The sequence below is a fragment of the Euprymna scolopes genome, chromosome 25, assembly GCF_053919585.1.
Source record: "Euprymna scolopes isolate OS-2025 chromosome 25, ASM5391958v1, whole genome shotgun sequence".
Lineage (NCBI taxonomy): Eukaryota > Metazoa > Mollusca > Cephalopoda > Sepiida > Sepiolidae > Euprymna > Euprymna scolopes.
The window spans coordinates 107,014,914-107,039,278 of NC_136506.1; the positions used below are offsets into that span (position 1 = coordinate 107,014,914).

A 24,365-nucleotide genomic window follows, 5' to 3' on the forward strand; every position below is an offset into this window, starting at 1 on the left:
TGTCACGGTTGAGGATGGGGTAAATTACCTACTTAAAAGAAACATCACGTGTAGTAAGATGTATACATTGTAGGTTCCTCTCTCTTCCTACAAGAAAGGAATTATCCATCCATCCATCTCTCTCTCTCTCTCTCTCTCTCTCTCTCTCTCTCTCTCTCTCTCTCTCTCTCTCTCTCTCTCTCTCTCTCTCTCTCTAACGCTCCATCAATCTGTCTTTATCGCGCGTTATTCGGTGTATCTGTTTACAGACTACCTGGTTTTTCTGTTTTGAAAGAAAAAATTCTAAAAGGAAACTTGATATGGTTTTATTATTTTTACTTAATGGAACAAAACAAAAAACAGTTGATTGAATTTGAGAAGAGTTAATTGTTTTGGTTTTTATTATCTTTTTTTTTTATCATGGTAAAAAAATAACCAATTTTTTCTGCATCCTGCTGGTTTGTGAGTGAAAAAAAAATGTAAACCAGAAAAAGAAACCGAAAGCAAAAAAAAAAAAAAAAAAAAACTACTTGCTATAGAAGAAAATGGTCTTGGAGACGTTACAACTTAACTGGAGATTGGGAAAAAAATTTTAAGGAAAAATATACGTGCAAGACAATTGGAATTATTCACTGTTAAAAGAAAAGGAAAAATATCTCTAAAACATTGTTTGAAAAATTCAGGATTTTTACACGTAAAAAAAAAATCAATCAACATTTTTACAATTGATTTATTTTTATTATTTTTTTTATTATTTCCAAGAAGAAAAAAATTGTTTTTTTAAGGCAAAATGTTAAAGTTAATATCGATCTCTCACAATATTTGTTTCATCATGATAACACATTGATTTTTTTAAAACATAACTAAATTTATGAACAAATTATTTAAAAAAAAAAAAAGGCGAACCTTCCTATCCCTCCCGCACACAAACAATTTCCCTTTACAAAGTTATAAGAAAATTCAACAGATATACTTTTATTTTTAAAATACCCCCTCCCCCTACACAAAAAAAAAACGTAACCTAAAAAATATTTTTTTCCTTATTTTTTTCTTATTTAATATTTAATATAGAGAGCTAAAAAAAATCCTTTCATTCTTTCTTTTACTTACCTCGATTTAATGTTTGTATTTAATCCTTTAGTCACGGCTCCATAAACTCTGTTTTCAAATTATCCGTCATGACAAGTGCGCGCGGATTCTTTTAAACTCTGACATTGACCAAAGGCGGACTTTAGTTTTTCTCTCGCAAAATCTATAATCGGATCGAAGATGACTTACTCTGAAAGTGATGTAAGTGATTTCACATTACTGATTTTTTTTTTTTTTTTTTTAGATGAGGATTGATAATTCGTATTTGAATCCTTCAGACTACTGTTGTTTTCATCTTAAGTGTTATTCGTACAACGTTTCGCTCGATGTAACCTCCAGGGATTAAATAAATGGCCGCGGGTCTTCTTAAGTCTTGAAGATGACTTAAAAATAAAAATTATGGTATTTTGGGGTTTGTTTTACTATACACATAGATTCAAAAAAGTTGTAAAAAAAAAGAAGAAAAACAAAGATATTTCTACAGTTTATCGCCGAAAATGGAGACACCATTTTTTTTCGGGCACCTGTCGTTAAAATCAGAAGAAAAATCAGTATTTAAATCTATGACCGAAGTAGGAAATAAATCTAAAAAAAATTACAACATTGTTTTATTAAAATTATATTTAGTACTTGTATAGTTTAGTCAAGACATTAAAAAAATGAAAATATCGAAAAAAAAGTTTCAATTGTATGTATCCGTTATGGAACGAAGTTCTCCGAAAAAAAAAAAATTTCAATTAATTTCATCAAGTAGTTTTTATTTTACAGCGAAAAAGCAATTTGTTATGATACCGAGCAAAAGGTTCGATTTTTTTTTTTCGGAGAACTTCGTTCTATAACGAATACATAAAATTTAAACTTTTTTTTCGGTATTTTCATTTTTTAATGTCTTGACTAAACTGTACAAGTACCTTATATTTTCTTACGCATGTCTTTACAATAATATTTTGATACATTTTTATTCAATAAATGTTTTAGTTTTCAAATGGCGCCCGCCCAGTTTCAATAATTATGAACATGTCATTCATTTTCTGTTTTTAATATATATATATATATATATATATATATATATATATATATATATATATATATATATATATATATATACACACACACATACACACACACGCACACATACGTTTCATGAAAAACTTTCCCGTTTTCATTAATTAAATCGAAACATTTCCAATTAAACAATTACGGATATATGTTCTTCTTTCACTTTCTTAATTTACTTTTTTTCATAGTTCTTTTCGGAAGTAATTAATATTTAGTTTGATTGGGTTTGTATTACTGTACACATAGATTCGAAAAAGTTGTCAAAAAACAAATATATAACAAATAAATGTTAACAAAGGCAAGAGCAGTTATTTTTCTACATAACTGCGAATGTTTTTAGTGTTTTTATTTAATGTAATATGTTTATTCAACTCGAAAAACATACAGTGTTTACCGATGTATGTATTGGAAAATTTAAAATGGTGCCCGAATCTCTTTGACACGGTAAGTTTGGGAAAAGGAGTTAAAAATTTTAAAAAATATACAAAATACTGTTAAAAATCCACCGAATATATGTCAGCCTATGTCACGGTAACATATATTGAGCGAGTTTTATTTATAACCCCTTTCCCCGAACTTACCGTGTGAAAGAGAGAGTCGGGCGCCATTTTAAATTTTCCAATACATCGGTAAACACTATGTTTTTCGAGCTGAATAGACATGTTACATTAAATAAAAACACTAGAAACTTATCCAGCTAGGTAGAAAAGTAACTTATCATGCCTTTGGTAACATTTATTTGTTATATATTTGTTTTTTTGACAACTTTTTCGAGTCTACGTGTACAGTAATACAACCCCGCTTAATTTGTTTATTATTTGTTTTCTACTTTGGCCATAGTTTAAAATGCTGATTTATCCGTCTTATTCTAAATGACAGGTGTCCGAAAAAAATGGTGTCTCCATTTTCGGCAGTAAACTGTAGAAGTACCAAAACAAATATGTAACAAATAAATGTTATCAAAGACAAGATAAGTTACTTTTCTACCTAACTAGATAGGTTTTAGTGTTTTTATTTAATGTAAAATGTTTATTCTGTTCGAAAATCATACAGTGTTTATCGATATATTTGAAAAAGACAAACGACGGCGAGGTCTCTGTTTATAACGTTAAGTTTGGAAAAATGAGTTCAAACTAAAAAAATGTACAAAATACTGCTAGAAACCCACTCAATATATGTCAGGCTATGTCACGGTAACATATATTGAGTGGGTTTCTGTTTTGTATAATGTTTGCTCCCCTCTATTTTTTTATTTTCGCATTTGTTTTTGTCAATTTTTTCAGCAGATTTTTATCGAATGGACACTAGTCTACCAAATTATATATAAAAAAATAAAAATTGAAAATTCGATATTTAAATATTCGTAAGGGTGCTCAGTTTCTAATGCAACGTTCTAGTAAATCGATCACCCATTTTAGAACCACTCGAGTACTCGACGTGTTTAGGCCAGATTTCGCGAATTTAGCCTTTTTTTAGTGAAGCTTTATTATTATTATTATTATTATTATTATTATTATTATTATTATTATTACGATGCTTTTAATAATAATCTCCGAAAAAAGGCTAAACTGCTTTTAAAAAGGCTAAATTCACGAAATTTGGCCTAAAAACGTCGAGTGGTTCTAAAATGGGTGATCAGTTTACTATTACGTTGCATTAGAAACTGAGCACCCCATTACAAATATTTAAATATTGACTTTTTTCATTTTTTTATGATAATCTGGTAGACATAATAATCCGTAGGGACTGACTGCACCAGTGCACCACACCACTGCACCAGTGCACTGCACCAGCACCACACCACAGAATTACCCCACCCCATGTAAAACGATGTAACTTTATTATAAATTAATATTATCAATATAACTTTTGTACCATTTAAAAGAAGAAGGGCAAAATAAACCAGTAATAATTTAAAAAAAATTTTTTATTCGAACGAAAATAATGAAATTGCGAGACGAAAATCGTGTTTATATAATTGGTGCTTTAAAATAACGTTCCCATGTAGTAGACATTCCGAACGGGAAAACATACCCGTATTTAATAAATCTAGCAAAAATAAACTAATGGTCAGATTTTCGTTAAATTTTCGATACTTATCCATTTTAGAATGAAATTACATATAAAATGTAGTTTTCGTTAAATATACAAGGGGAAATAATTTTTAGTGCGTGCCCCCCCCTCCATTTATTTTTTCGAAATTCGAACAAAATATATTTAATCTATCGAAATTTCTATTTATTATGAAATATAAGAGTTCAAATAAGTAAAAAATGTTTTTTTTTAAATTTAAATACACATATTGAACAGAAATTTACCTTAAAGTTGCAATTAAAAAATTGATATAAACTTAATATTATTGTTTTTTTATAGCGCTTTTTCGAATTAATACATACTATAATCAGTTGAATTGTCAAGAAAAAGAAACATCATAAACATTAATTAATTTTTAAAAGATTAAAACGATTAAAAATTCCATTATTTCAAAATGTTCTGTTACAACATAGATTTTTAATTAATTGTGTTTAAATTTTTTTTTAATATTAAGTTTTAATATAAACATGACTCTTGTCAGCTATTTTATCGCCAGATTAAAACCAATTTGAAAATATTATTGCACAAATATTAAGCATTTTGTAGCCCCCTCCCCTCATATTTTGTTTGTCTCTTTTTACCGAACAAAATATGGAAGCCCATAGGTAACCAAAAGAACATTCAGTAAAACCGTATTTCATATTTAATATACAAATGTTTATAATATTATTAATCATTAAACTGTGTAAATCTTAAAACCTAACAACATTATAACAAAGATTAATTATTAATTGCAGTTTGAAGAAGATAAACAAAGGTTTTAAAAAATCATTAAGTCGCTTCTGCTTTTCCATAGTTCATATAGTACACACAAATCTGACGTCACCGAAACATGCGGTCCAATCTTCACAATCGTTCGGCAATCCCTAATAATCCGCTAAAAAAAAAAAAAAAAAAAAAAACGAAAATTTAAAAAATAGAGATGGGAGGGGGCAAACTTCTTCAGGTCCGCCAATTATCATTGTCTTATGTGTTTTGATTAACTTTTCATTACAGTTTATCTCCTCATTCGACAAACAAAAAACGAGCAAATCCTCCCTCATACAAAGAAACCCGTATGAATACAACAAATCAATAAAAGACGACACTTTCTAAATGATAATTTATACGTGTTCAATGATTATTAATTTTGCATGATGTATTCTGTGTACGTTTTTGGGGTTTCTATTACTGTACACATAGATTCGAAAAAGTTGTCAAAAAATAAATATATAACAAATGAATGTTATCAAAGGCAAGATAAGTTACTTTTCTACCGCACTGGATATGTTTTTAGTGTTTTTATTTAATGTAACATGTTTATTCAACTCGAAAAACATAGTGTTTACCGATGTATTGAAAATTAAAAATGGCCCCCGACTCTCTCTTTGACACGGTAAGTTTGGGAAAAGGAGTTAAAAATTAAAGAAATATACAAAATACTGTTAAAAACCCACCGAATATATGTCAGCCTATGTCATGGTAACATATTGTGCAAGCCTTTTCTAATCGCACACAAAAACACGTGTTCACATTTCAAGCCACTTTACTTGTCATACACATACGTGCGCACGTACACACACGTACATATATTTACGTTCACGTACGTACACACATGTACGCACACATGTACGCACACATGGGCAACATCATTTCCCTTTAAAGGAAATCCACACATGCGCGAAGGACACCAGAAACAACTCCAAACGCAAGAGACCTGAGCTATTTCTTTCTTTTCGATTCAGCTCCTGACCTGGGTGGTCAACGGACCAACCGCTTCCTTCGGGCGCGCCTGCGCGCTTCACGTCCTCTGCTATTATGTATGGGGCAAGAGCCAACAGATAGTATGTGCACCTTACACGCTTTCTCTCTCCATGGCCTGGATTGACTTTCTCTCTCTCTCTCTCTCTCTCTCTCTCTCTCTCTCTCTCTCTCTCTCTCTCTCTCTCTCTCTCTACAACAATAGACTTTTCCTCTCACCAGCTAACAGCGGGAGACGCACGCAAAACTAAACACGTGCTATACCCTAGACCGCTACAAACTGGTGACACCCGAACGTGAGATGAACACACATTTCCTTCTCTACCACAAGTCCACTACAATATATTGAGCTAGTTTCTAACAGTAATGTTTAATTCGTTTGTTTAAATTTTTTGGTATTTGGAATTTTCCGTAACAATAAAAATTAGTAAGCATATTCATTTAAATATTCAGTTTTTGTGATAGACGTGCTGTGAAAATTTAAAGAGCTTAATAGTGTGCCGCCATGTAAAAAAGCTTGAGAAATCAGTGCATTATGGCAAGGAAGCCTCAGTACTCGTTAAATCTAGAAATAAAATATGGTAAGTTCTTTGTTTCTGTTTTTTATAACCCATGCATTGTTTTTTGTTTTTTTTGTTTTTTGTTTTTTTGATCGATTTTATGAATCCAACAAGAAAAGAAAAGAAACGATTTCTACTCCTACTTCGTTTTCTACACAATATAAAAGAATAAAGAAGCTTTCTTTAGAGATGAGATATGAATTAATGTTTTTATGGATGACAGATGTTAGCTGTCATAATCAGAGAATGAACAAAATAATTTTTTGAAGAAATGGGTGCCTACAAAAATGGCGATATTTACATTTAGAAACTAAAATAGGTTTATGGTTCCTAAAATTCGTAGTAGAGTTTTCTACACAGTTATGTCTGATTAAACCAACATATCGACCTTATTTGGGTCATTTAATGCTGTATATAAGAGTTGTTGTTTTGTTGTTGTTTTTTGTGGGGGGGGGTATAATTTTTTTTTTGTTTTATAAGTTAATTGTTTTCAAATTTTATTTGCCTTCTACATTTGTTGTCTTTAGATGTTTGGTTCTTTTCCAGTTTGGTTGTCGCTAAGAATATCCGAGTGATGTTTTAATGTTGTTAGTTGTTTGAGATGGATTTATATTTCGTGGCAGAGATTCGCTCTTTTTAAGAAGTTTAGTATATTATTAGGGTTTTCTTTTTCAAATAGTGCTTTTAGATTTTTGCCCTTGTAAAAGTGTTTACGAATGTTTGTAAGGTCCTAACAGTCCAGCAAGAAATGTTTCACCGTATATGGCTCGCGACATATTATACATTTGGGAGGTTCTTCATTTTTTAATATGAAGAAATGAGTTATATATGTATGTTCTATCTGAATACGTGATAGGACTACTTCTTCTTTTCATGATTTTTGGGGTCTGACAGTTGTCTTTTAAGTATAGTTTTAATTTTAATTTTAAATAATTTGCTGTTTTGGCAGCTGTTTCAAGTTTCTTGCCATTTCTTTGTAATAAATTAATTTATTAAAAGTTTGTAGTCAGTATATGGTTTTTTTTATGTAACTTATTTCAAGTTTTAATGATTTTTTTTTTTTTGTATCCATGTTGGCTTTTTCATTCCCATGGAATTTATAGTGATTAAGAATCCAACAGAAAAGAAAAGTTTTGTGGTGAAATAGAATGAACGAGTTCAACAGAAAGATTCCCGAGTTTGACAATATACACGTGAAGAAGGCACTTTTCCTAATTCTGGCAGTAATTGTACTCTTCAATTCAGGCATAGTCTACCCAGTGTTTTGATTCACATTATTTTTCAGATAACCTCATAGATAAAACTCAAGGAAAAGAGGGACTACGGTCCGGTGTGTGTGAGGCCCAATCACACCTACTGATCAGACGATCACCAAAGTGCCCCCATATCATTGGATATCAATAAAACAAAGACTGTTGGTCATCTATGACTGAACCTTGGTGGACATGTCAGGTCTAAACTAAAGTCTATTTGCATCGAATGTGGTTTTGATGGCAAAAATTTTGTGAATTTTCTCAACAATTCCATGAATGTCATTTTTTTATAAGTAAAGCTTCTTTTCAGGCCTAAAACTGAACATAGTTTAACTTTGCTAATCTCACAAGTTTGACTTGCCAATAAGCCTTTTATTAGTTTCGTTTGAATGTTTTCTAAACAAGAACTCGTCCTGTGTTTTCGATCTTGTTGACATTTTAGAAATCAGTATAATAAAAGAGGGGGATACACGGCTTTTACAACATTGCAAACAACCTTAAATATAAAGTACCTGTATACTTATTTGCTAGCAATGCATCAAGCAAACTACAATCCTCTTTTTACATGTTTCCGAATTGTTTTAGATGAGGATTGATTATACATATTATTTGGATTATTTGGACTACTGTTCTCAATATAGTGTTATTTTTACAATGTTTTGGTTTATGTAACCTCCGACCTTCTTCAGTTGTATCTTGTTGAACTCAGAAATTTTTCTGTCAAACTTTGGAATCTGCATGGAATTTCAAACAGAACCCCTGGCGTAGTGGATAAAGTACTTGGTAAAATTTAGTTGTGTGTTACATTTTTATGGAGATTGAAGATTCATTCTTTGGTGCATACGATGCTCAAAATACAATTGCGATTTACTTTGGATTTTTACCCAGTCATGGCTGATGGAACGAGAGCATGTTAAATAAAGGGTTTTGTTGGGAATTACATGCAGATTTCTGAGTTGAACAAGCTACACCTGAAGAAGGTCGGAAGGTACATCAACCGAAACATTGTGAAAATAACTCAAGACGAGAACAATAGTCCTAAGAATCGAAATAATATGAATGACTCTTTTATATAAAGTTAAAATTAATCTCTATTTGATCCCGGCCCGAAGGCCAAGAACTCTCGGACTTCCTAGATCGTAACATCTCAGATTCGCAAACGGACATTGTCTCTATCTTTTTTTTGATCGAGTTTTAAAAAATTCCCGCCGTCCCATCGTGTCGGCTGTTTGTCTTTTTTGTATAAATAGAGCAAAACTATTTGAATGCAAATGCCTGGCCCTAGAGCCAGGTAGTTTGTTCCTCGGCCTTTTGGCAAAGATCAAAGTGTAGTATCTGTCTCAGCATACTGATTTTTGTATCTTAAAGAGATCAGCCACTTGGGCTAGTATTATATAAAAGTCGATTTGTGTGTGTGTAAGAGAGAAAGAGAGTTCCTTCCTTATAGGTTCCGAAATGGCTGAGCGTATCTTTTGCAAATTTCACACATAATTTATATTTCTGGCAGTGTTCTTAGATATGTTTTGTACAGAAATTCATCCGCTAACTATCGAAAATAAAAAATCCATTCTTAAAAGTGGTCTTTCTTCTCTTATAGATAAAAAAGAATTTTTACAGTGGAATATTTTACGTTACACCGGTGTAATCTTGGACAGTGTAACGTAAAATATTCCCGTATAAAAATTCTTCTTTTTTTATGTATAAGATGGAAGAAAGACTATTTTTAAGAGCGTCAAGTCCAAATATCAGCTGACGTGATATTGTAGACAAACACAGACAGAATTTGATGAACAACATTATCATTATTATTTTTTAATTTTTTTTTTTTGCAAATTATCCACCGGTAAATTACTCCTTGTAATATATGATAATTAATAGAGGATTCATTCTATAATACATACACAATCTGCATAAATTAAAATATCATGTTTAAGCGTATTGTACGACTGGGTAACGCCAGGCGTTAAGCTAGTGAAATATATTTTAAGCGAAAAATGGCTGTTTTCTTCTTTTACTTCATGTCAGCTATCTGTCTGAGAGAAGAAACGGAAGAATAGTGTCACCCCCCAACTTATGCAAAAATATTTTTTAAATAAAACAAACAACATCCATAGACTCGTTCCAGGCTTTATAACACCAGATGATCTTGTATTTGGGCCAATTTCATATCATGGGAATTCATTTTTCATGCTAAAATCGTTTGTTCTAACTGCAAGGCATTATGGGTAATTAGAACCTGGCTCCACAGTGTTGACGATTCTAATTGCGGATAAATCGTGGCACACACATCAGCGCACATGTCTATCACAGGTGCAGCATGCAGAAACTGTTAATGCTGTGCAGAGCAACTGAAACAAGGAAGCTGAACGTTTTATGACATGGATTTTATCACACATTATTTCTATACAAAAACAAAAAAATTAAAAAGTAAAAATGGTTGAAGTTAGTATAGGCCAAGTAAAAGGGAGGTGTAGTTAACTTTTTATGACTAGCAAAAAAAAAAAAAAAGAAAAAAACTGGAACGAAAATTCAGTGGGAATTCAACATAGACAAATTGTATTTGATGAGTTTTTACGTCACAAATAAGTAAGGCAGATGATTTGTAAGCGTATTCATTTCACTGTATAAAAGTTTGTGTTCAGTTCCGCTAGGATGAAAGCATATCCTATTAGTGGGGCAGGTTATCTCAATATTCCATAAGAATCTTCACTTAGTGATACAAGCACCAAAAGTCGCACAAATGACGTGGCTAACATTCATTTAAAGAAAAGAACGTTAGCCATCAGAAAATTCAAGATGTCTGCAGAAGCAAACCTGACAATTTTCAATTTTGATGCTTGTATCACCAAGTGAAAGATTGTTTCAGCAATCTGCCCCACAGTTTTTTTAAATTTATATATATATATATATATATATATATATATATATATATATATATATATATATATATATATATATATGTAACTTTTTCTGTCCCAATATTATAAAACACAAATGGAACGAAGATGCTATTAAATAACACCGTGCGACACTAAAAAAATACAGAACATCTATGGCCATTATCATATGTACAATGGCATGGAAAATTCATTTCTGGCCTTCTTTTTGTTGAATTAAATAGTTTTTTGCAATAATTGTCAATTTCTAAAATTTTGTGGAGAATCTTAGTGGCATCGCAGGAGATTGTATAGAATATCTATTTCTGACCTTTTTTTGTTAAATTAGGTTAAATTAAATTAATTTAAACTGTTAAATTAACAAAATTGTCACTTTTGAGAATTTTATGGAGAATATTAATGATGGGAGTGATGAACATGGCGAGAGAGCCTATCAGGATATTTGAATGATGGAGAAACATTTTAAAGGAAAATGGAATCCTCGTATGTTGGCAGACTACTGCTGGAATATAAAAAGGGAGGATGGCACTCAACACAAAAGGGTTAAAACAACAACTGTCGTTTAAACTGAAAATCCTGCTTTTCATTCATCTATAATATAAATCTCACCTGTTTGTTTAAATGTATGTTTGTATGTCTCGCAAAACTTTCGACAGAGGTGATAGATTTTCACGAGATTGGTATGATTTTGAAGCTTGACCCTTCACACGACAAATATCAAAAAATATGGCCAAAGGCATTAATTCCTTCACCCTCAACTGGGCAATTTTCTACAGGGAGGGTTGATTATTTTCGCTGACATTCAACCCTTGTTCCCACGACGTTGCATAAAAGGCATTATTTTGACCGCCCGTGACGTCACAACCATGGTGATATCGAAACCAACGCCTAAAGACAGTGAGTCAAATATGATAACCATTAGGCCAGCTTGACACGTTCTTTAAAAAGTGTTTTCAAACCTACTTATTCTTAATATAAGTAATCTGTCATGTGAACAATTCACGCATGCGAATTCAGTTGACAAACAGATAAAAATCCGATGACCACCCCACGTACCAATTTTCTGTATTTTGACCCCATAGCAGCAATTTTTTCTGGATAAAAACCAAAACCAATTAAAATGTTTTCCACATGTCTGAATACCCTATATACCAAATTTCAAGTCTGTAGATCAAAAATTCGTTGAGTATATAGGTTGAGAATTGTCCTCACACACACACACACACACACATTCTCACTTTTATAGATATATAAATTTATTTTAATCAATATCACAAAAAAAATGATATTTGTTAGGGAACATTCAAGCTCCCATATTTATGTCTTTTTATTTATTTATTTATTCGCCATTTTAAGATTTTATAAAAATTTACGATCGAATGAATCATAACCGAGAGAGAAAAAAATATGAGATTGATTTGTGTAAATATTTCTTTGGAATTTATCAAAAAAAAAAAAAGGGAAGAAATATGTCAGAATAAATCACAAAATTAGTTTATGTTGGGCTGCCTTAAAAATTGAACCTTTCTTTTAATATATAATGGGCAAATATTTGTTCATATGTTCAGCTAAAACTTGAAAAATACACAAAAAACAACCACAAAGTTGAATTTTTTTTATTCACCATAACCCTGGATGTATAACTTTCTAAAATTACAAGAAAAAAAAAAAAGATTAATTATTTTAGGGTCAAATGGTAATTTATATCATTTAACGTTATCAAGACGTATGTAACGTGGCCGTTATATTTGAACTGTATCGTTACATTTCAAACCTCTTTGAACCACACACCATCTCGCACCATCGCAATGGAACAAACAAATAAAAAAGAAATAAATAAAAATCCGCCTCAGCATTTTTCGAAGTGCATTTATTTGTGGTTCTTCCCAAAACAATGCATTTCATTATTTTTCAAAAGTCTTTTCGCATGCACGTGTGCAATTTAAAAATCTTTCCCCTTGCCACTTTGCCCTAGTATTTACATGTCCATCTTCCCCAACATGCAGCTTGCTTCTGTCTTCGACCACGTGGTGCATTTTTCTCTCCATTGTCTTGTGATGCAAGCTCACGCACACTTGCTAATTTGCATGCATGCTTTAATGACTGCTGCTGCTAATATTTTTGCTAGCCAGCTATCATTCAGCTGCTGCTGATTTTCTCACATGCACCCATACACGCTCTGTCACACATACACACATCTTTTGATGTCATTATGTCAAGGGAAGTAACTCTGATATTTTTTCACAGATTTGTGTCCATTATGCGGACTCAAGTTGTGTGTGTGTGTGCCAGAAAGAGGAATGGGTTTGGCAAAGAAGAAAAGGGTAGAGCAGCTAGAGAGAGGGGCAGAAAGCAGAAGTTATGTTATATGACAATGCCGGGTAGCCCTGCTTGTTTATTAATAAAACTAAAATAAAACGATTAAATTAATATTATTCATGATTGTTTTATTGTGCTGTATTTTCTATTTAAATTTCTCTCATTAGAAAGAACGATTTATTTTTTAGGGGAAGAGTCATAATGGTAGGCCATCACGTCCATCTAGCAATGAATTAAGTGCGTAATAAAAGATTGATTATAATTGGTTAACAATAAAAACACTACCGTTTTGCGTTGCAATAAAATGATTGGTTAGAGCGCCACCTATGGCGAGAAGTCATTTTCTTCAATCTACCATTTATTCTTGATGGGAATAATTAGCAAACTCACCAACTTCAAAGTTTATTGCTTCTAATTCTATGTTCACATTGGTTTATTTCTCTGCTTGTCTTATCTGCAGAAACTTGAAAGAACAATAAGTATGAAATACATATGTTGCTTTCACGTTTCAACTAACGTATTAGAAATGTCACTTCCGCCTACTTGTATCTTCGACTTCCGTTCTCATGATCTTGGCTATCAAGTCATTTTTTTTTTTTTTTTTAGTTAGCTAACGTACTTCCTAACTTCCGGCATAGCGCTACCATAAGCAGTGACAGGCATTAGTTTTAATTTTTAAGAATCATTGCAAACACTTTTTAAAATTTATTAAAACTATTTTTGGACTATTATGTATTGAATACGTTTTTTTTATGATGTTTAAAATTTTGTTATTTGGATTCAGTAATTTCATTTGTTATTTTGATTTTAATAATTTTATTTTTATATTTTCATAAACACATTTATAATATAAATTAAACTTATTTTTAAATTTAAAAAAACTTGAATTTATAATTTCATAAATATTTCAATTTCAAATAAAATGAAAACTTTTAATTTTTAATTTTGTTATAAAAACACAAATCTATTATATAAACGTATGTATGTCTGCCTGTCTGTCTGTCATATTTTCAAACTCTATCTCCACCAAAACTAGAAATTGCAAAGTGGTGCTAGGGGCCTCAAATGATTGGATTTTTTATGGGCCGTTCTTTTATGAGTCTTTAGCCGACATAGAAAAAATAGGTTAAAAGGGAAAAAATAGGTTAAAATAGTTTTAAGGAGGAAAAATAGGTTAAAATTGTTTTAAGGGGAAAAAATAGGTTAAAATTGTTTTAAGGGGGAAAAAAATAGGTTAAAATTGTTTTAAGGGGAAAAAATAGGTTAAAATTGTTTTAAGGGGAAAAAATAGGTTAAAATTGTTTTAAGGGGGAAAAATAGGTTAAAATTGTTTTAAGGGGGAAAAATAGGTTAAAATTGTTTTAAGGGGGAAAAAATAGGTTAAAATTGTTTTAAGGGGAAAAAATAGGTTAAAATTGAAAAAAATCGTTAAACATTTTGTACAGTCATCTTATTTTATTTTTAATTTTTAACCACTTTATATGCATGTCATGTTGGTACATTGGTAACATCACCAGCTTTTAATGCTACAGTTTTGGTTTCGATTCTAGCTGATGGTACCTAAATACAATTTTTTTTAAATCATGACTCCATAATAATGTATATGAAATCTGGACAACGTATTTAAGCAGATTTCACACCCAGCAAAGCTAGCCCCCCCCCCCCACTAGTAAAGACTAATTGCGTTATTTTTTTCTGTATAATTTTGTTAATTTTTATTGTATAATTTTCAATAATGTGCTTTTCTTATATTTTATTTCAATAAATGGCTTCACAATAGAAATACTGAAGAACAATAAAAGTTAAGAAACTGATTTGCCTTGTCACCACTTCCTGTAGTACTACGCCAGAAGATAGGAAGTACGTTAGCTGACTATAACCCTCTTGTTTACCCCCATTTCCTGTCACATAAATTAAGAGCACGATATGTACCAGCCAACTCGCCCACCTGAATACTTAACAAATATATTGCTGACAGAATAAATACATTTTTTGTAAACAATTCTTTTCAATACATTTTCTACTTTGTTTTTATCATCCACTTTACTAATTAGACGTATTTGTAATCTTGCTAAAGCTATCATGAGCTGCATCTTCCGCTTGGTGCATATTGCGAACTCACGTGACATATTTTTTGCCATTCCTTCTGATCCAGGGCAAGTTAGTTGATGTACGACCAACTTTTGAGAGATGTCCAATCAAAAACATTTTCTCTCCACCTTCGCATTGGCTTTCCTCTGCCTCTTTTGCCTTCTAACATACCCTCAAAGCAAAGCTTTGACAGACCAGTGGTTGATTGTTTTACATAGAGAAAAGGTTTAAGGGTTTTACTTTTGATTTTATTAAATAGAGGGAGTAGGGAAGTAGTTTGATGGTGGGTAGATATTTTGTTGTTTTTTTTCGATCAGATAATGTCTTTAATGAAACGCATTACGTGATTTTAAAATACCTCAATGTGATTGGCTAGTTGTTTAGTCCATGTGATACAATCAAGGCCATATAAAACTATTAGGAGGACATAAATTAAGTAAACTTTTACTTGAACATTTATTGGCACCCATTTGGATTTTAGAATGGTGCTGTGTTTTTGGAAAGCCACCCAACCCAGCCTAATTCTGTGATGACATCGTTCTTGTTAATGAATGCACACATAAACTTCAAATTTTTCTCGATGTATTAGCAAAGAATACAAAGAAGATAGGATTAGAAATAAACCAAGAGAAAACAGAATGTATGTCTACAGCTAAATCACAGTTTAACTTAAATATAACTATTCACAGTAAACCTATTAAACAGGTCAACCAATTCATTTATTTAGGGCATAAACTGACTTTTTCCAGTGATCACGAGACGACATTGAAACACAGAATGTGGCTGGGGTAGACGGCTGTTGCTAAGTGAAATAAAAATATTTTTTTGAAAATGAGTATTTGTACATAATAGCATTCCCATTTTTTTATTTGTGACTTCCATTCAAAGTTTTTAGTATTCTATGCAAGAAACTGCGATATTGTATCTGCTTATGTATAAAAGGCACTTTGTGTGTGTGTTTGAGTTTATTTCTTATGGACTCTGAAACGGCTAGGTCGATTTTTATGAAATTTCATACAAATGTACTTTATGTGTCTGGAAGTGTTCTTAGGTAGGTTTTATATCGGAATGCCTCTGATAAGTATCGAAAATCGTTAATCAAAAAATCCGATTAAAGAAGGAACAGTCTAATTTTGAACAAGGTTAACACCCTTATAAAGCCTAACATCACAAATGCATCTGAAAAGTTTTATCGCAGCACGAGCAGAAGAGCCCGGTGTATAAAATCAACAGTAAGTTCTTTGATGAGACGAGCGCGCATTCAAAATGAATGTTTCTTCTTAGAGCACAATTAAACCATGATACTTGACTTTTGCATTTTAAACTTTAATTCAAGCCATTATGTAAAAATGATTTTATAAAATCAATTGTAGGTTTTCTACAGTGCGACATAGGCTAGAATGTTTTGTGGAATAAGTCACTGCGGGGGGGGGGGGGCAGTCACTCAATTTGATGCATATATGAGCAATTTCATCTGTTTTGATGACAAAGTCTGGTGTGGAACATTCATTGCTCCTCATTTAATCCCAGGCAACATCGGGTCTCCCTGCTAGCATTTATTAAATCTGAAAAATCTTGACTAAAATTTTTGTGGTGTTATGATTTAATCAAATATTGTTTTACTTTTCTTGCAGGAGCTGGTTGGAGATGCTCAAAATCAGAGAAATTGGCGGGGCATTGGAATTGCTCTTCTTGTAATTCTTATAGTATGTGCGCTCATCGTAACAGCTATGATCCTTGCTACTCCAAGTAAGTCTCCTTTTTTTTTTCTTTTTCAATTATATTTTCCTACTTATAGCCATAAACTTAAAATCTATTATATACTGGTCAAATGTCTGTATATTCAGCTAAGACTTTAAAACTACACAACAAATACCCCCAAAAATTGATATTTATCTTTTTTCTACTTAAAACTGCTAAAATAGCTGTCAGACCAAAAGGGGAGAAAAAAGGAAGGTGACTTTTATATGGGTGACTGTAGCGCTAAATCAACAAATAGATGACCACCATTTGGTCACATGATCTGAAATTCCAAATATTAGGGAAAAAAAAAGAAGAAAAAAGGGAAAAAAGAAGAAAAATAAGAAAAAAATAAGAAAAAAAGAAAAAAAAGAAAAGAAAAAAGAAAACAACAAAAAACAACAACCTCAATAACAGGTTTTACTTTCATTTCTCTAACAATCTAATCTTATTCAAGCTCGAATCGCAGCGCAGCTTAGCTTGGATTGTTCATTTCTGTGTGGCCATTTTTAGCAACAATCAATTGACAATTGAGACTGCGGGATAATTAATAATAAAATCGATAAATGTATATTTGGTTGTTGATTAAATTATAATAATGTGAAACTTTGTAAAGAAAATCTATTATAAAACTCTTTTTTTTTCTATTTTGCCAACATCAACATGAATTTGTTTTTAGTTGTTATGAAATGGATTGAACTGCTTTCTAAATAAAAGGAAAGCAGACAACCATGTCCATATATGTTTTGTCGACTAATCAAGATGGAGGGCACCATGTTTTGTATGTTTCTTCCTTTCCCTTTTCTTTTTTTGCATTTATTCTTTTTTCCATTCTTTCATTCTTTTTTGGTTCCCTCCTGTCCTGACAAAAGGAGAGTGGACCTGTAAATTCACCCTCGCCTTTTTTTAAATTTTGTACAAACATTAAACATGTTATAAGTAAAAAAGTAACAAAAAGGATTTTCCAGGAAAAAAATATCCGGTCCCCCCCCCCCCAGGGGTGCCTTTTGGGTTAAAATGGCTAAAATTGACACTTTTGTGCATATTAAAAAAAGTTGATGCCTTGAATTTTTATAAAACTTTATGAAAAGTTGAAACTAACTGATTTCTATATAGTTTTGTTTGTCTATACTTTGCGATAACTTTGTGATGTGCCCCAGGGGCTTTTTAGGTCTAATAAAAACATTCCATTTTTGGTACTATTTTACCATATTACTAAAACCGCACTATTTGCTCATTTTCGCCAGGATTTGACGTCCCCTGGGGACTTTTGGGGCTAAATGAGGGGGGGGGCATTGCTGAACTTAGTCATTTTTTTATACCTCATTCACTGTGCACTCACGGGGGACAGGGAGGTAGTGCTTGCTCAGTTGGTAGAGTGCTTGCCTCACATGCAAGAGGTTCGGGTTTCAAATTCTGAGTTCGGATATATCTAACTGATGAGCCCAAATGAGGGCGAAACTCGAGTCTTGGACTTCTGGTTTGTTGGTTTTCATGGTTCTTGTGAGCTGTGATGTTGTCTGGCTGTGAAAATAATTATATATATATATATATATATATATATATATGTATATATATATATATATATATATATATAGAGAGAGAGAGAGGGGGGGGCGTCATCACTTATTAAGGCCAAGAGGCCACTCGAGGATAAGGGTTAAAGCGTGTACAGTAGACAATTGGACACTAAAGTAATCGTTAGTAATGGAAATTCGGTAAATTTGTTAACTTATATGGAACGGCTCATCAAAAACTTGTTTACATTAGACTTGAAGACAACCATATTGTAGTTAGCTGGAAAGCAGGAAAACGGAAGACAATTCCATAGGCGTGCAGTTTTAAGAAAGAAGCTTTGTTCTTGCAATCTACGTTTAGGTTTAGGCACAGATAAAGAGTGGGGGAAATTATTGATAGTGTTTTCTGCTAGACAGGTGTTTCTTGTGAAAGTTTGGTGAAAGGGACCATAGATTGGAGCTCAGTCGAGCACTTGCCGTGAAAATGACGATAAAGCAGAGACAAACTCTCAACATCTCTTCTAGGAGAATATATATATATATATATATATATATATAATATATATATATATGGAGGGGAAGATATATATAGTATCACTTGTTTTTGTCTTCATTCTTCAATATCAACAACATTCCATTCCTTGCATTGTGATCACCTTCTAACACTTCCTTAAATACATGACCCACAAAGCTTTAAGCAAACTACATTTATATATTATTTACATCTATGCAGTTCACAATACAAAGAATACAACGTTATTTAATATTTAAATGACTTTGTTCAAATCTTTCAAAACACAAACTCTATTATTCATAAAGTTTTGTTACATGTTTTTTACTCTTTGGATTTCATTTCAATTCTTGCTGACATTTTTATCAGGTCGAGATGTTGTTTTGTATCACCTTTAAAATAAATCATATGAGGAATAAGAATTCTCATTCATTAAAATCTTCTCCCCCTCATCTTCCTCGTTTTAATTCCTTTGGGTCGTAACACTGTCCATAATAATGATGCCACTCATAAACACCTTATTTGTAGGAACCGAAAACAAAAAGATGGAAGAACCTGGCTTTAGATGGCACTTCCAAGAAATTGACTCATTATCCACGAAGATTTGACCATTAGTTGATTTTTGCTAGATTTATTAAACACGAGTATGTTTTCACGTTCAAAATGCTTACTACATGGGAATGTTATTTTAAAGCTCCAATTATGTAAACACGATTTTCGTCTCGCAATTTCATTATTTTTGTACGATGAAAAAAATGAAATTCACGCACAATAACCTTACGCTTTGTTTTCTTTGTTTCTCATTTAGTTTAACTCTTTTTTTTTTTTTTATGTTTCCGAATTTTTTAGATGAAAATTGGTTATTCATATTATTTGGATTCATCGGACTACTGTTCTCATCTTGAGTCTCATTTTCACAGCGTTTCGATGTAACCTGACCTTCTTCAGGTGTATCTTATCGAACCCGGAAATGTTTCTGTCGAATGGAATTTGGACGGAATTTCGAATGGAACCCTTTATTTACTTCACAGGGGTAGCATGCTCTCGTCCCATCAGCCATGATGCAAAGACCGTGGCACAGTGGTTAGAGTATTTGGAAAAATCAATTGTGAAAGTGATATTCTCTTAAAGGCTTAATTCTCAATGTAGTGACCAAAAAATACAATTGCAAATTACTTAGGACCTTTATCCAGTTGTGGCTGATGGACCAAGGATTTTTGCTGTGATGTGCAGTATGGCTTTCATGGTTTTTATTCAACTGCTAGTCTTTTAACGGTTGTAGCTGAGTGGATCTGGCAGTTTATGGATAATTCAAAAGTGGGTTGGGCCATTGCCCTCAACATTTCGAAGGCATATGACAGAGTGTGGCATTCTGGTCTTCTACATAAACTTTGGGGTTATGGTTTTTGTTTTGATGCTAGTATTTGAATAATTGACGAGGAAAAACACATTAACAGTTGAATAAATATGTATTAACAAAAATACATGAAAAAAGGTAAATTAAGCAATATCTTTGCTCAACTGTGGGACTAGTTAATGACGACTATACTTTCCGCGTATCCGTTTCTGACTCCCTTTGTCAACCGGTTCCCATTACCTAGAAGTGACGTCATGGACAGAAGTGACCTCACGGAATAGTTCATTATTCCAGGCAGTAGGGGTGCATCCACAACAGTAAAGTTCTTAACATTATTAGGTCGTTTGTTTCTGATTCAAGCATGCAAGTAACTCTTCATTCCTTTGTCCTATAAATGCTGGTGTTCCTCGCATTTCTATTTTCGGCCCAACTCTGTTTGTTTTTGATATCAGTGATCTCCCAGAGAATATTGTACAAAAATGAATATCTATCCTTATCCTGATGTTCTTCCTGAACAGGGATATACACACATGGTAATTTGCATTTCTCATAATCATCTACTTTCAATGGGAGGTGAAATGCATTAAACAAGTCCCACAGAAATGGTAGTAATAGTTATTCCATATTAATTTCAAAAGTCTTCAATAAAACTTTTTTTTGTATGAGTACTTTTATTGATAGTACACGCATGAAACTCTAATCCTCTTCGAAGTAATCTCCTCCGGCTGCCATGCACTTGTTGTACCGTTCCAACAACTTCTAAAAAGCTTCATGGAAGTCCTCTTGTGTGAGCGTGTCAATGACCCTCATCACAACCTCTTTCATCACCTCGTCTCATAACGACAGCTTCTAAGGTTTTCCTTAAGCTTAGAGAATAACCAAAAGTCACAGGGAGCAAGGTCTGGAGTATAGGGAGGGTGAGGAACTGTTTGATGCCCATCTTTCTCAAAATAGTCTATGATTAGGATGAGGATGTGAACTGGTGCATTGTCGTGCAAATCTTCTGCATTTTCAGTTCCTCACAAATAATTGTGTGTACAGTTCTCACACTGACATCAAACTGTGCACTTATTGTTTCAATACACACAAAATGGTACTGATGCTTAATTCATGCAAGATGGTCCAAAAGCAGTTTGAGACATTCCGTACATTTCTATGACATTTTTTCCAAGTTTAAAACAGAATTTTATTGCATATCGTTCTTCTAAACTGTCTTCCTGTCCAAATTGCATTTTTGAAATTCACAAGCTGTGACAATCAGGTTTTAGTAGGATGCATTCCAATTCCTGCTGTAGCTGTTCATTTGAACCTGAAATCATAAAAATTAGTCAGTCATCTCATGTGATATAGCAATGAAATACTGAATTTTTAAGAGTCTACAACAAATTTAAATGCCTGTACAAAAATGTCTGGAAACTTATTGAAGGAATCTCGTAAGATGAGAATAATACTTTAAATAATTCAAATAATTTGTTTCGTAGGATTCTTTTTGTTCTCTTTCACAGATAAAAACGACCAGACTTTTATTAAAAAAAAATGGTTTTCTCGATGCCATCAAGTCTTTTAAAGAAAAGAATTGATTAAAATGCTCTAAGTGTACCAGTTATTGATTTCTTTTTAGGGCATCCGTTCAATACTCGGTACCTTGACATTTTTACAATTTGATTTAATTCTTAACCAAAAGTAACCTGAGTTTAAGTGGAATGGATTTTACAGGTATTTTTGTTTTCTTATGCGTGTAAAATTTTATTGTACTTAAGTGTTCGATTTTACTTGCTCGTGACCTCTTGATATACAGGAAACTTTCAAGAATTGCTGTTAAGTGTTACAAATTTTTTTGTTTCAAAAACAAATATAGAAATAAATTGTGAGACCACATGCTAGAAAATAAACACTGATCTCAACATTATTTCCTTGGTCTTCTTCTCCTTCATCTTCTCTTCTGGCCGTGTTATTGTCTCTCACATTGGTGGCTACCGAGGGGTACATAGTGGTTCATAAAAATAAAATAAAACAAAAAACACAAATGAGGTTTCTGAATTTCCAAATTCCTAAGTTTGACAAGACACACCCAATGGAGGTCGGGGTTACAGCGACCAAAACGTGAAAATCACACTCAAGATGTGAACAGTAGTCCAATGAATCCAAATAATATGAAAAAAACACAAATTCTGCAAATATCTAGGTATGTGTGTGACACCATCAACACTTGACATGCTAATGTCTGCATCTTAATCTTTCTGTCGACACCATGTTCGTCAGTCGGTTGATCAATCCATCTCCTCATCCCAGCCTCTTAGAGCTTTTCTGATATTGTCCAAGCAGCAACCTGCCTTCAAATTCGCAAGTTATCTCAACTCAAAACCGTCTTCAACTGTCACAAACCCAAGACTGTCTGTAAATTGTCACAAAATTCATTACAACTCCTAAAACTAACTTTAAAATATATTGACCGATCTTATGTTTCTATTACTGCCACAGATTGATTAACAATCCTATTTTAACTTTATTTTGTGTTCCTTCGTGAACAACTTTCAAAACTTTTATTCTGCTGATAAACTTATTTTTCTTTATTTTTTACTCCCTAACACTTAGTGAGGGAGACGTCGATAGTATCATAAAATTCCATTGAAAACAACTGCTTTTTTTACTGATGGGTAGTTGTGAATTCATTCATATTCAAATTTTTCTTTTAATTTATTACCATATGTTTCTAGTTGACAGAACAGAGTCCAAATAACACTTAGCAAGCCATCACTTTGCTTGAAAAGTATATTTTTCATCAGAAAGCAATGCTTTGTCAACACATAAAACAGTCTTCAACTGTCGTAAACCCAAATATATTAACGGATCCTTTGTTCCCATTACTGCCACGCATAAATAAATCTATTCCATATTCAATATTTGTATATTGTTTTCCACTTAATGGTAGAATATTTATGTAAAAATTATAAAAAAAAATATTTTAAAAATGTGTCTATTTTGTGACCTGAAACAGCACAAGACTTGATGTAAATCAGGTGTGTGTGTGTGTGTGTGTGTGTGAAACCGTCACTTGTTGTAGAAAGAGGACCCCTAAATGTTATGCATCACTGGATATCTGGTCGCATCAGTCCCCAGCGATTCTCTTCTCAGCCTACTCTAGCTCGGCTTCAACTTGAATTTCTTTGATCTCTCTCAAGGGAACCTCCGAGCCACCAACTGATCCAAACTTGATACTATCCTCAATTGTCATCAACTGTCGTGAACTCAAGACCGTCAGTAAATTGTGCTCAACTCATTGCCACGCCTAAAACTGCCCATAAACTAACTTTAAATGTATATCTATCTTTTTAACAATCCTATTTTGATTTTATTTTGCATTCCTTCGTGAACAACTTCCAAAACTTTTGTTCTGCTGATAAACATACTTTTTTCTTTTCTTTTATATTTTTCCTTTCTTTTTATTTTTTTAAAACTTAGGCATGGGGAAGTCGATAGTATCATAAATGGCAGTTGCAAATTTTTTCTTCTTTTATTTTATTACTGCATGTTTCTATTTGACAGAACAGAGGCCAAATAACACTTATCAAGCCATCACTTTGCTTGAAAAGTATGTTTTTTGATCAGAAAGCAATGCTTTATGAACACGTAAATTTCAAGTTTTTTTTTTCATATTCATCAAGATCAGATTCCAACTTTTGTAACCGACTCGAACAGAGTTCAAGTTCCAACTGCCCAGTTCCGATTTTAACTGCTTATGCCTGACTTCAACACAGATACTGTTATTTCGCAAGCCTCAGATGACAAGTTCACCGAGTTCATAACTTTTGACCTTTAGACAATCGTTGTCTTTAAGTTGATAATATAAACATTTGTCAGGTCCAGCTAAATCTGATTGATGACACGCTCTGAATTTGCCATGTTCTGATAACACTAGTTGCAACCCTGCTTGTCTCCTCAAAAGGACAAGGAAGGTCGGGCATAAGGCTTTTAAATGTGAAAAATAATTTTTTTGCACACTCATAGATATGCAAACATCGAGTTACAACTGGTTACTTAAAAAAATCGTTTTGGGTTGAAAGATAAAATGGCATGAATCATCATTTTTGAAATATTCCGATTATTCGTATTTACTGTCAACAAGAAAAGGTCGTTTTCCTTAGTCAAGTTTGTTTTG

At 32.5% G+C, this 24,365-nt stretch overlaps 1 protein-coding gene across 2 annotated transcripts in view; it reads left to right on the forward strand.

The window, feature by feature from the left end:
- Positions 1-24,365, forward strand: part of LOC145247555 (dipeptidyl peptidase 4-like) — a 376,657-nt gene that overhangs the window by 161,068 nt on the left and 191,224 nt on the right. Inside the window, exons 1-2 of one of the 2 annotated variants that reach the window (XM_080109400.1) lie at positions 1,144-1,269; positions 16,716-16,830. In XM_080109400.1, coding sequence (XP_079965526.1) covers positions 1,249-1,269; positions 16,716-16,830 — 136 coding nt within the window. In that variant the 5' untranslated portion in view covers positions 1,144-1,248. Of the gene's footprint in view, positions 1-1,143; positions 1,270-16,715; positions 16,831-24,365 lie in introns of those variants that run through there. The other variant, XM_080109399.1, reaches the window with a different exon arrangement.